This window comes from Pinus tabuliformis, chromosome X (assembly GCF_031772625.1).
Source record: "Pinus tabuliformis cultivar Carrire ecotype Pingquan chromosome X, CPIR1, whole genome shotgun sequence".
In the NCBI taxonomy this organism is placed as follows: domain Eukaryota; kingdom Viridiplantae; phylum Streptophyta; class Pinopsida; order Pinales; family Pinaceae; genus Pinus; species Pinus tabuliformis.
Window position 1 is genome coordinate 118,598,048 of NC_142308.1, and position 13,526 is coordinate 118,611,573.

The window sequence follows — 13,526 nt, forward strand, 5'->3', positions numbered from 1 at the left end:
GTGGGCAAAGGGTTCTTCGTATTTGTCTTTGAGAACCCAGAAGATAGAAGTCTCATCTTCAGAAATGGCCCTTACTTCATGGGACCACAAGGCCTGTATCTAAACAAATGGTCTCCTGACTTTGACCCCTCTCAGGATGTCCCCTCCGCTGTCCCGGTGTGGGTGTGACTCCCCCATCTGCCCCTGCACTGTTGGAATCAAAAAACCTTCCAGATCATTGGTAATGCGCTCGGAAAATACATAGACCAGGCAGCAAGGAAAGACCAGTACACATGCGCCCGAATCTGTGTAGAGGTTGATCTAGAAGAGGGTTTGCCTGAAGCAATAAAGCTCTCTGTTGCTGGGTGGACTCACATCCAGGAACTGGATTATGAACAGCTCCCTTTCAAATGCAGACACTACCACGAGCACGGCCATTTTGCGAAACATTGCAAGAAAAAAGCAGAAGACCAAACAGACAAAACAAATGAGGACCAATGGACGGTAGTTCGAAAGACTGCTCATCAAAAAAAAGGAAACGGAAAAGGGCATATCTCCGGAGTTCCAGGCAGCTCCAAGAACAACCAAGAAATGGATGCAACCCCAAATGACATTGAAAAAGACCAGACCGACAATCAAGAAATGGATGCAACCCTGAACGACATTGAAAAAGATCAGACCGTCCCAGCAGGTACGACACAGAAAAAAAGGCAAATACAGAAGACCCACCATTAAACCAAGAAGGGGGAGAAGCTACACAGGCTGAGGCCTTGCAAGGTAGCCCCTCTAACCCATCTTATGCAGAAGTAACAAGGAAAAAACCAGTAGATAGTGCGGGTTCTTCAGAGGATGAAGTCTTTGAACGCCCCTCTAGAAGAGCAGGAAGGAAATCCCGCAAAGAAATAAGGGAAGAGGAAGCTGAGAGACTCAAAGTCCAAGGCAGCCAGTCCACCATAGAAATGTCCATTGGAAGAAACACAAGACCAAGGCCTTCAAAGGGAGGCCCTACTCCCCCTCTCAAGTAAATCATGAAGCTCGCCTCTTGGAACTGTAGAGGATTGGGGAACGCCTCCAAAGCTGAAGCAGTCATGGATCTCCTGAAAATAGAATCTACAGATATCCTCATGCTCCAAGAGACGAAGATAGAAGCCCGAGCGCTTCTAGACATCAGCAAGTCAAAGTGGAAGAAAAGTGCAGGCAAAGCAGTAAGTTCAAGGGGCTCCTCCGGAGGGCTGGCAACCCTTTGGTCAGAAGACTCTTTTTTACTCAAAAAATCTCATGAAACTCAGCACTGGATATTCACGGAGCTTACACAATGTGCAAGTAAGCTGTCTTTCTCTCTATTTAATCTTTATGTTCCTGTTACTTATTCTGAAAAAAGAGAATGTTGGACCTCTCTCTCAGCATTTTTAGACCAGCATACCCCAAGCAACATAATTCTAGCAGGTGACCTCAATATAGTATTGAAATCAAAAGAGAAAAGGGGCGGCTCCAACAACAGAGACCCTATGCTGGCCTTTGTGGAAGAGCTAGCGCAACAATGGGACCTATTAGACTTCAAGCCCATTCGCGGCCTATATACCTAGTCCAACAACAGATCTGGGCCAGAGCATATCTCTGCTCGATTGGATCGATTTTTGGTACAAGGTTCCCTGATTATGGATAAAAAGATAATCAAAACAAAAATTTTACCCAAGTTAGCTTCTGACCACAAGCCGATCCAGCTGCTCCTTGAAGACGAAGAAGATCTAGGTCCTCTACCATTCCGCTTCAGCCCTTTATGGATTGAGAGAGAAGGTTTTTTTGAAACTGTTAAAGAAGCCTGGGCCAAGTCATTCTCAGGGTCCCCAAGCTTTGTTTGGGAACAAAAACTGAAAGCCACAAAACAAGCGTTGAAGGAGTGGATAAGGAAACCAGTCCCTACTCCAACCAGCATAAGGAAAGAGGCAGTATACACATTGGAGACTTTACAAACGGAATTGGAGAGCAAAGAGATCACAACTGAACTCCTGGAACAAGAAATTAAGGCTCAAGCTGCTACATATCGATCATTCAGAAAAGAAGAAGAATACTGGCGAATCAAATCCAGGAGTTTGTGGTTAAAGGCAGGCGATCGGAACACCTCCTTCTTCCACAGACAATATAGAGCCCGGCTGAACAGGAATCACATCTATGAAATAAGGACAACAGAGGGCCATGTCAGCAAAGGCTTTACCCAAGTCAAAGCTGCTGTAGACAGCCATTTTAAAAATCTTTTTAGTGATGGAGCACAGGCTTCCGAGGGGAAATAGCAGAATTCCTCTCCAATATCCCTCATCTAATCAGTCCAGAAGAAAACACTGCCCTCACCAGAGAAGTAACAGAGGAGGAAATTATAAAAATTATATGGTCCATGGAATCAGATAAGGCGCCGGGCCCAGACGGATTTACGATACACTTCTATAAAGTCTGCTGGAACATCATCAAAAGAGATCTCCAAAAAATGATAAAGGGGTTCATGAGAAAAGCTAAGATCGGTGGAGGAACCAACTCTACGTATCTAGCATTAATCCCCAAAGAATCTAATCCAGAAACATTCTCCAGATTCAGACCCATATCTCTTTGTAATGCATCCTATAAAATTCTGGCAAAATTGTTAGCAAGCAGGATCAAGCCCTTGCTCAAGAAGCTGATCTCTAGTCCTCAAGGCAGCTTCGTGGAGGGCAGACACATTCTCGACAATGTCATCCAAGTCCAGGAGACAATCCACACCAGCATGAAGCGAAATGAGAAAGGTATGTTGATTAAATTAGACATGGCAAATGTGTTTGATAGAGTCAATCACTCTTTTCTCATTAAGGTACTCCTCACCTTTGGTTTCTCGCCTCATTTTGTTTAGCTTATTAATGCTTGCATAAATAACCCTTGGATCGCCCCCCTGGTCAATGGCCGCCCCTCCAATTTCTTCCAAGCCCGGAGAGGCATCAGGCAGGGATGCCCCCTCTCCCCTTTCCTGTACATTTTAATGGCAGATACCCTCAGTAGAAAACTCACAGCTAAAAGAATTCTTGGCACTCTCCCTGGTCTCAAATCCTCCTCAGATGCAGTACCCCTGAACCATGCTCTCTTTGCTGATGACTCACTTCTCCTCGGAGGTGCATCCCCCAGAATCGACAAAGGTTTCGATTCAGTCTTGAAAAGCTATTGCAGGGTCACAGGTGCTCTCATCAACAAGAGAAAGAGCGAAATTTATAGTTGGAACATAGGTCAACAAGAGATCAACAACATCGTGGCAGTCCTAGGATTTAGAGGTCATGCCAATTGGGATCGAATTAAATATCTCAGTCTTCCAATTACCAATGGTGCTAACACGAGAATGATCTGGACAGAAATAATATGTAAAATTAAATCAAAGATAGAAGCGATGGGAGGCTATTGGCTAACCAAAGGAGGAAAAACTATTCTAATTAAGACACAGCTATCTGCGCTCCCAATCTATCAAGCCACCTTCTTGCTGGCCCCCAGGAATGTCACGGAGCAGATCTCAAAACTGTTAATGGATTTCTTATGGTAAGGCAGGAGAGGGAATGAAAACAAGATGCACTTAGTAAGCTGGGAACTGGTCAGACGGACGATAGCAGAGGGGGGCCTTCAAATCCGAGATCCCTCCCTTGTAAATCTGGCTATGGGTGGGAAACTACTCTGGAAAATGGTCCATGAACCCAATCATCAGACCAACATCACGTTGATGTCCAAATACGCCCGAAATTCTACATACAGAAGCTTGCAATTCGATTCCTCTGCCAACAGCACGCAGGTATGGAAGCTTTGTTGCAAAAGCAGCAAATTCTTTAATCAATACCTGTACAGAGTGCCTGGAAATGGCAAACGAATCAATATGTGGCATGATAGAATAATGGGGAACGACCCATTGGAAGAAAATGAAGATATAATTGATATCAGAGAGTGGCTGTTGCGCGCAGGCAAAACCAGACTCTATGATATTTTGAATTGGGACAGCAGAGGTGAATGGGCCGGTTGGGACCTCAATGGTATCCCTGATTGGCTAATACCACAAAAAAATCTTCTTATCGATTTGCTGGAAGGATCCTCTCCTGAACATCGCCATATAAGAGACAGCTGGGCTTGGGGAACGACTGGAACATATACCACAGCAGTAGGATATAAAGCACTCCAGAATTCAAGGAACAACAGTCACACACTGGCCTTCTAGAAGTCAGTTTGGGACAACCTAGCCCTTCCCAAAGTGAACTTCTTCTTCTAGACGTTGGTGCACAACAAACTACTCACTGGAGACAATCTAGAGAAAAGGAATATTGCAAGAACACATAGGTGCGAGTTATGCAAAAGCTACTCTGAAACATCCCAGCACTTATTCCTTGAGTGCAAATTTGCCAAGGAAGCATGGGGGCACACTCTTTTGGACCTGCAGATTCCAGCCTTCCCCCAGAATACAGTAGCTGAATTGTTTGCCTCCTGGAACAATATCTACCCCCACAGCATCCCCACCAAATCCTTCTGGAAAAAAATTTGGACAGCAATTCCAAAATTCATTTGTTGGCAGATATGGTTGGCTCGTAATGATCAAATTTTCAATGGAAATAGATACACTCCTCTACAAGTTGCAGCCAAAGCTAAAGCATTTCTCTTGGAAGCAGCCCAACAACAGTTTTATAAAGAAGATCCACTGCTCCTTCCTGAAGAAAGGAGATGGCTTCGCTCGCTTGAGCCTTCTCCTCGTAAGCTTCATCTCGCCCCTCAAACAGTTAATCCAAAGTGGAGAATAAGAGAAACAGAGGAAAGTTTCATAAATTGGTGGAAATCCAAAAAACTCACCACCATCTTTTTTGACGGAGCCTCCAAAGGAAATCCTGGGAACGCTGGTGCTGGAGGGGTCATTTACTCTTCAGATGGCACCTCAAGAGACAGCTTCTATTGGGGACTAGGCCAGAAATCCAACAATCAGGCAGAGATCTATGGACTTCTCAAAGCTTGTCTAATAGCAAGAGAAAAGGGAGTTAAAGACCTCCAAGTCTTTGGTGATTCAGAGATCCTTATCAAAAAATTAAATTCTGAAGATCTTTTCAACAATGCAAGCCTCAATAAACTTCTGGGAAGACTGAAAAGAATCCTCCAAGATTTCACCTCCTATAAATTCTATCACATCCTTAGAAATCTGAATGGCGAAGCGGATCAAATGGCGAACAAAGGATGCCCGCTCATGAAAGGACAACTTTTTATCAATGACGAAAACTTCTACCAAATTCCCTGAAAAGTCTGTAACTCACAAGCAGAATATGTTGGCTGCTTTCTTTGTAAACGGGGCTGCCTCGGCAAAGACCCCACCTCTCTTATTCAAATAAATAAAATCTTACACCCGTTTCAGTTAAAAAAAAAAAAAAAAAATTAAGTTATTTTTAAATATATAAATAAATTTAATATTTAGAAAAGTCTCTTAGTCAACGTGGATTATTGCACGATCCACGTACTAACTTACCTTATCTTCTTGTAATATCCCTAACATAATAATTTGATGTAAAATCAAAGTTACGAATTAGTTATTAAACTAATTCTTGATTTTCATAAAACAGAATGACGTTAGAGGATCGGGGTGGAAATCGATGAATCATGTACTAAGTCATGGAGGGCGAGGAGTCGGGGAAGTGAGTTGGTTATAAATCATGGTCTGGATTTCTTGGGGGCACTTTCTATTGTTTTGACGTTGCAACCGATGGAGCCGAACATCGCCATTTTGGGGCTTCAACATGAGTGCATCCACTGTGCCGTCTTTCTTTTGTACCATTTCTTAAACTACTGAACACTTCACCGATGACTCGCCTAATCATCTACGGGAAGTGAGTTCTGGTGGCGGGGTGCATAGCCGTCCAGGATGTGGTGCGAGGATAGGATTCGTGGAGGCCATTTTCTCCTGCCTATCAGGATGGGGTGCTGACTGTTACAGTTCCCAAGCTTCCTCGGCCGGAGCTGAAGAAACGTATGAGTATTGAATGGCACGGTGTTTTTCTCCGATTTTCAAGAGATAATTCAAATATATTACACCATCAGATAAGTAACTGCATTCTTTATAGAGAATAATAAGTTGTGTTTTACCGTTGGAAAATATCATGTGGTTGCCTTTTACAGTAAAAAATTGATTGTTTTATATGTTTTCTTGGTAAAGAAAATATGTTATTGCATGCAGTTAAAGTCTGAATATTTTATAAGTTTTCTTGGTAAGAAAATATTTCAATGCATGTGAAAGATTGATTAATTTATATATTTCCTCTTGGTAAAGAAAATAGGGTTTTCACTATAATAACTTAAAGAGGGTTTTTACTTGAATAACCTAAAGAGGGTTTTTACTTAAATAACTCTAGTATGGGTAAATTTAATATATTACTACATGTAGAATAAGGATAAATATTCCTCTTGAAAAACTTGGAGATCTGAAAGTAAAGAGTTACATTTGTTTCAAGATCAAACTCCTAAAATCATGAAAATGCGATATGAGTAAGTTTGATGTCAAGGAGGGAGGTGCGACACAGAGCTGGCTCGAAGTTTAGGGTTTAGTTCTTCAAGCCTGCAGAACCAGGATCGGAACTGGAAGCGCACAAGATCAGAATAGCGGAACTGCACAGAAGAGGACAAGGATTGACCCGACAAATGGTAAACGGGGGGTCCATTGGGACCCCATCCTTCAGACAAATAGTCATGCAGAAACAAGCAGCGCAGGAGGGAGTGAAGATAATAGGGTATGGAAAGCTTCAGCAAGAAAACGGTACAGGCAAGGAGAAGAAACAAAAGGAGAACAGGGAGGAAACCAGCAACCCAAGAATGAAAGGAAAAGAGAGCACTGGAAAGGAGAACAGCGGGAAGAAGGAAAACGCAGGGCAGAGACACACAACCCACAAAGATAAACAAGCAGAGGAGGAAGGGGAACGAGAGGAAGGGAATCAATCAAAAGAAGAAGAGGAAAAGGGGATCGAACCAAACCCCAGCAATGATAGAGTAGCACGAGGAGCATGCAAACCCAAAAAAGCAGAAGCCCTAAGAGTAGTGATCACAGATCCGGAGATACAAGCCTACAGAGAACATATGTCCGAACATGCAGTGATCTGCAAGTTCATGGGACTGTGGCCAACAGAAAGAGCGCTATGTCAGTGGATCAAGCAGCAATGGAAACCCAAAGGTGATGTTAAACTACACCTAGGAGCGAAAGGTTTTTTTACTGTTGTTTTTACGAATTTAGAGGACAAGGATAGAGTATTTGATGGGGGACCCTACTTCTTCGCTTCAGCTGGTCTCTACATGAGACCCTGGAAACCCAACTTCGTGCCAGAAAGAGAAACTTTCACACAGGTCCCAGTGTGGATCCGTCTTTTCTCCCTTCCAATAGACTACTGGGGCTTTTCAGCTCTAAAGCAAATAGGGGATCAACTAGGAACTTTCATCAAAGCCTCGGAAGCCACGCTGCAAAGAAGATACACTTCTTGTGCGAGGATATGTGTGGAGATGGATGTTTCAGGAGCTTTACACGAAGGATTGTGGTTGGAATACAGGGATGAAGACTATTTCCAAGCCATTGACTATGAGCAAATCCCTTTCCGCTGTAGAAAGTGTCACGAACATGGACATTTAGTAAGAGAATGTCCATTAAACAAAACAGGGGAAGAGCCTAAGAAAGAGCAAGCAGTAAAGAGCAGGGATGCCTTCATAAGACCAAAAGCAAGACAGAGGGAAAATAGAAAAAGAACAAGCAGAACAGGGTCAGCACAAGGCAATACCAGCAATGCCTTTGAAATCTTAGAAACAGATACGGATTCAGAAGAACAAAATAAGGAATCAAATACTAATGAAGGGAACAAAGAAACGACAGATCATACAACCAAAGAAGGGGAGGAACATCCTCTCAATGCAGTAGTTCAGATGCAGGGGCCAACAGAAGAGCTAGATGAAGATGCAGATATGCTAACCAGTGATGGTGGAAGTGAGGAGATGGAGCTAAATGAGGTTTTAGAGCAGGAAGGGGTGAACTTACCAGTCATGGCAGAAAACTGGAAAACTCAAGGAATAGAAAACATTTCGGAAGAGGAGATTAAAAAGATCAATGAACTATTCATTGCAAGGCAGAAAGCAGAGCTGGACAGGCAAAATAAGAAATTAGGCATAGCGAAAGGAACAGGCAGCCATTCAAAGAGCCTTTTATGCACTTCAACCAGCTCGAAACAGAGAAGGAAGAGAGGCCGCAGAACAAACAGTGAAGTACTGCAGGAACTGGGTATTTTAATGTTAAACTCTGGTAAGATGAAGGCTCTGGATGCTTTCCCTCCTTACCAATAATCTGTCTAGTTAAAAATGAAAGTTATATCGTGGAATGCAAGAGGGCTTAATAGCCAAGCGAAACAAAGACTCCTAAAGAGAAACTGGATGTCATGTTTATACAGGAAACCAAGTGTGCTAGCAACAACATGGTGAATGTCAGCAAAAGGCTTGGTAAACACATAGAATTTATGGAAGTCGCCAGTCAAGGTTGGGAGGGAGGTTTAGTAACTCTATGGGACTCCCGTGTGATAAATATCCTCTCAACAGAAGCAACAAGATCGTTTATAGCCATGGAAACTCAAATGATAGGTAACTCTGAAACTTACTTATGCACAAATGTTTATGGACCTCAAAAGCTAGAAGAAAAATTCTCATTTCTCCGCTCTCTTTTAAATCTAAAGCTCAGATATCCCAGCACGAAGATCATCATGGGTGGAGATTTTAATATGATAACCTCACTTTTGGAAAAGAAAGGAGGGATTAGAAAACTCAATAAGGATGCTAAACTCTTCGCTGATTTCATTGGTTCTGCCAAACTGGTGGACATCCAGCCAAAAAGTGGAACTTTCACATGGAATAATAGAAGAGGAGGTGAAAAACAGATAGCCTTTTGATTAGATAGATTTCTTATTTCTGAACGCATACTACTTGAAAGAATAATAGTGGAATCTGACATTCTTCCAAGTGGAGGATCGGATCATTGGCCAATCTCTCTAGTAGCTACCATCCAAGGAACCCCCAGAAACAAGCCTTTCAGATTTGAGAAATTTTGGTTGAATCACCCTAATTTTATTCAACTGGTGGAGAAATGGTGGCACGAACCAATGGACATCAGAGGAACCAAAATGTATAAACTTCAAAGCAAATTAAGAAACATCAAAAACAAAATCAAAGAGTGGAATGCAACTGAGTTTGGGAACATATTCAAGGAGAAAACCATAATAGAGGAAAAGTTAGAACAGATTCACAAGGATTGGACTAGTGGGAACAGCAACCAGGACTCAGCAGAATAGGAAAAAGTCCTGATGCAACAGTGGCAACTACGCTGTCAACAGGAAGAGACTTTGTGGAAACAAAAATCTCGGATACAATGGCTAAAGGAAGGGGAACAGAACACCAAGTTTTTTCATAGGTCAGCGCTGGATTACAGAGGGGCCAATAAAATTCTATGTCTCAACAATGAAAAAGGGGAAACTCTCCAAAGTCACCAAGAAATAGCAACACTGCTCACAAAGCACTTTAATCATATAGCTCAGGAGCCGGGAGTAGACAGAACTGAAGCAATTGAGGAACTAATTCAGGCCATTCCTAAAATTATCACCAATGAGCAAAACCTAGCTCTTAGTAGGGAAATCTCATTGGATGAAGTGGAAGAAGCTGTTAGGAGCATGCCGAATGACAAGGCACCTGGGCCTGATGGTTTCACCATCAACTTTTATAAATCCTGCTGGAGTTTTGTTAAGACTGAAATATGGGAAGTAGTGGAAGATTCCAGGTGCTCCAGCTCCATCCTTAAGTCGCTAAATTCTACCTTCCTCGCTCTAGTTCCGAAAGAAGAGGCCAACTCCCCAGAGAAATTTAGACCTATAGCCTTATGCAATGTGATATATAAAATCATATCTAAAGTTATCGCCAACAGATTGAAACCCATTCTTCCTGGCCTTATCTCGGAAGAGCAGTCGGGGTATGTTGAAGGAAGACAAATTTTGGACAATATTTTACTAGCCCAGGAAATGGTTCACACTCTTCAGACCAGGAAAATAGCAGGAATGTTGTTGCAACTAGACCTATCTAAAGCCTATGATAAGGTCAACTGGAACTACCTTGAAGCCATACTGAACGCTTTTGGCTTTGATAAACATTGGATTAAATGGATACTGGCCCTAATTAAATCCACTAAATTTTCTATCCTGGTCAACGACTCCCCTTCCGACCCTTTCTCTCCCTCCCGTGGAATCAGACAAGGAGACCCTCTGTCTCCTTTCCTTTTTGTTATCCTAATGGAAGGTCTGAGCAGACTCATCCGCAAAGCAAAGGATGAAGGAAAAATCAAAGGATTACAGCCCCTACTTTCAATTCCAGCGACAACTCACCAGCAATTTGTGGATGACACAATGCTGCATGGGACGCCGACTGTCAAAGAAGCCATGGGATTTAAAAAAATTCTAAATCTCTTCAGCAAGGCCTCAGGTATGGAAATTAATCTTTCGAAATCTACTATATTTTTTTTCAATACGCATTTGGCCATTCAAAAACATTTATCTAGTATTCTAGGCTTCCGAAGAGGTAGCCTCCCCTCAAAGTATCTAGGTGCTCCCCTTACGGATAAACCCTGGCAAAAGAAACATTGGGAGAAAATTCTGGCTAAAATGGAGAAGAGATGTCAGCACTGGACTCACAGAGCCCTCAATTTCGCTGGGAGATTAGTCCTTACCAAAGCAGTATTGCAAGCCATTCCATAGTACCTGCTCTCTATTATCCCTGCCCCAAAAGGAGTCTTACAGCAGATAAGAGTAATCCAAAGATCTTTCGTCTGGACTGGCAATGCAGAAAAGAAAAAAAAATGGGCACTTGTAGCATGGAATAAACTTTGCAAATCGAAAGAATTAGGAGGCTTAAATCTAGTGGACCCTTCTACGATCAACATGACTTGTGGAGCCAAGCTTTGGTGGAGATGGTTGAAGGAACCCAATCTCCCGTGGGCCAGACACTGGAAGGAAAAGTATACCCCAGAGTGCGACATTCAGGATCTAATCAGATTGCAGGAGGTTCCTGAAGGATCTCCCATTTGGAATTTAGCAAGAAGAAATCGCGACATTGTGCAGGATCACAGCTTTTGGGAAATTCGAAATGGGGAAACAGCTTTATTTTGGGAAGATGCTTGGCAGCAATTCCCGAAGCTAGAAGAACCAGAATTTGCAGCCCTTCAGAGACAATGTCAGGAAAGGGGAAGAAACATTGTCCATCAGTACTGGAATCATAGTAGTAGGGACCAAGAATGGAGAGATTGGATGTTCAACGACACAGAAAGTTCAACTGAGGAAAATAACAAAATAAGAGATCTGCTCAACCAGCTAAACAAAAGGAAGATAAGGAAAGCTGATGAAAAAGACCAGCTAAGATGGGGCATGAAAGGGAGTGGCAACTTCACGCTCAGGGAAGCCAGAGATCATCTCGAAAATCCAGAGCAAATGGAGGTGGTTCAATGGAGCAATAAGGTTTGGGATTCTCTGTTTTGGCCTAAGATTAAAACCTTCCTCTGGCTCCTGATGCGAAGGAAAACCCTCACTTGGGAGAATCTCCACAAGAAAGGGTTTCATGGCCCATCTAGATGCCCCATGTGCAATTTGGATGAAGAAACGATGAACCATCTCTTCAATACTTGCGATTGGGCTTGTCACCTGTGGAACTGGGCGGAAAACATTATGCAAAAGACAGATAGAACCAGGGACTCTATCCAGGACACCATTATGAATTGGCAGAGCGGTTATTCAAGTAATACAAGAATTAATAGCATATGGAAAACCTTGCCAGGATTTATAACCTGGACCATCTGGAAGGAACGGAATAGAAGAATTTTTCAGAATGAATATAGAGACATAAATCATTCTCTAGATACAATTACCCAAAATGTAAGACAATTAATCCTGGTAAGATGCAGAGCAGAACCAGATAACCAAGCTTCAGTTAGAGACTTACACATTTTAAAAGCTTTCAAATTGGACGTCGGCAGAAGCATGGTCACTACGAACTGCCAACAGGAACCGAACACCACGTCAATTGGCTGGAAGCGTCCACCTTCAGGCTTTCTCAAGCTGAATTTCGACGGAGCATCCAAAGGTAATCTAGGTTTGGCAGGCATCGGGGGCATCATAAGGGACAGTGCAGGGGAGATTCAACACATCTATAGTAGAGCCTTAGGGGAAGGAACAAATAACGAGATGGAGTTTGCTGCCATGGAACAAGGACTCAGAATCCTCAGAAATGCACAAGTTGGTGCAGCAGTGGTTGAGGGAGATTCAGAGCTAGCAATCACAGCGGCAAGGAAGCTTTACGTGGGAGCTAAAGCAAGTAAGGTTACTAAACATTGGAGACTTGCCAAGGTTACAGAGAACATTGCAGTATTGTTGGGAGAGATGAAAGGTCTGATTTTTCAGGCTGTGCGACGGAAAGCTAATATGGTTGCGGACCATCTGGCGAACTATGGAATCGAGCACCCAAATACTACATGGGACAGCTGTTGGCAGAATGTAGCCTGCCCGGAATTAAAAGAAAAGTGCACCCAGCTCTCCAGGCAAGATTTGGGTGACGATGAATGAGATTGATATGTGGGAAGGCTATAACGACGTCATACTATGATGAGACATGCTGGCAATGCAGGCACCATTAAAGATTGGCAGAGGAAAGAAGGACAAGCGAATCCGGCGCATTCATGGCGCGAGCAGAAGAAAGATGGTATATTATCAGGTATGATTAATAAGGATATGCACCGCCTAAGCCATGTCAAGGAGTGGGACACTTGGCAGACACTGAAGCAGGAGAGAAAAAGTGACCGTAAGGGAAAGAATACGAGCCACTACCAAAACAATTCTCCATCACGCAGAAGTAATTATGATATGACCTGCAAGTTGCAAAGGAAAAGGCGGTCTTCAGCCGGTAATCTCCCAGGCAACTTCTATTTAATATCAACCAAAGGCGGGGGCAAAAGCATTGTTTTATCGTGTTATAGGCCAGAACCCCTCTCTTCTGCTGAAAGTACCCAGAACTATACAGTGAGTGAAAGCACGATCATGGCAGGGGAAGGTAGTCGTAACGCCTCTGCTAATAGAGATCTCAAGATGGCCAGAGAGATGTATGAAACTCGCACATCGCAGAAGAATAAGCGAAAGATTAATGACCTGGAAGCTATGGTAACTGAGGAAGAAAAGAAGCTGAAAGAGCAAGAAATGGAAGAGGAAGTGGACTGGCTCCAGGATCCAGGAACTGTCACCACGCGGGCTACCCAATTTGTGAGGACACAAGCAGAAAGCTGGAGAATGAAAACACTATTAGCTAAAGCCTTAAGCATGCAGGGCAACTATGCGGAGCAAATGCGTAAGGTCCAGCACATCACTGAGGCTAAGACTGAGGAACACATAGCGATTTTGGAGAGCCTGGAATTCAAGGTAAGCGCGCTGGAGCAACAGGTAGATATCATTACAAAGAAGCTCACAGTGTTAATCAAA

At 43.0% G+C, this 13,526-nt stretch overlaps 2 protein-coding genes across 2 annotated transcripts; both read left to right on the forward strand.

Moving 5' to 3' along the window:
* Positions 1 to 1,637: 1,637 nt before the first annotated feature.
* On the forward strand, positions 1,638 to 2,270 carry LOC149138714 (uncharacterized). The gene has a single exon (XM_089450471.1). The coding sequence runs from the start codon at positions 1,638 to 1,640 to the stop codon at positions 2,268 to 2,270; it is 633 nt and encodes a 210-aa protein (XP_089306597.1).
* A 7,056-nt stretch (positions 2,271 to 9,326) lies between these two features.
* On the forward strand, positions 9,327 to 12,620 carry LOC149138715 (uncharacterized). Its single transcript, XM_089450472.1, has 2 exons — positions 9,327 to 10,491; positions 11,164 to 12,620. Exons 1-2 carry the CDS (start codon positions 9,327 to 9,329, stop codon positions 12,618 to 12,620), a joined length of 2,622 nt encoding a protein of 873 aa, XP_089306598.1.
* The last annotated feature ends 906 nt before the right edge of the window (positions 12,621 to 13,526 follow it).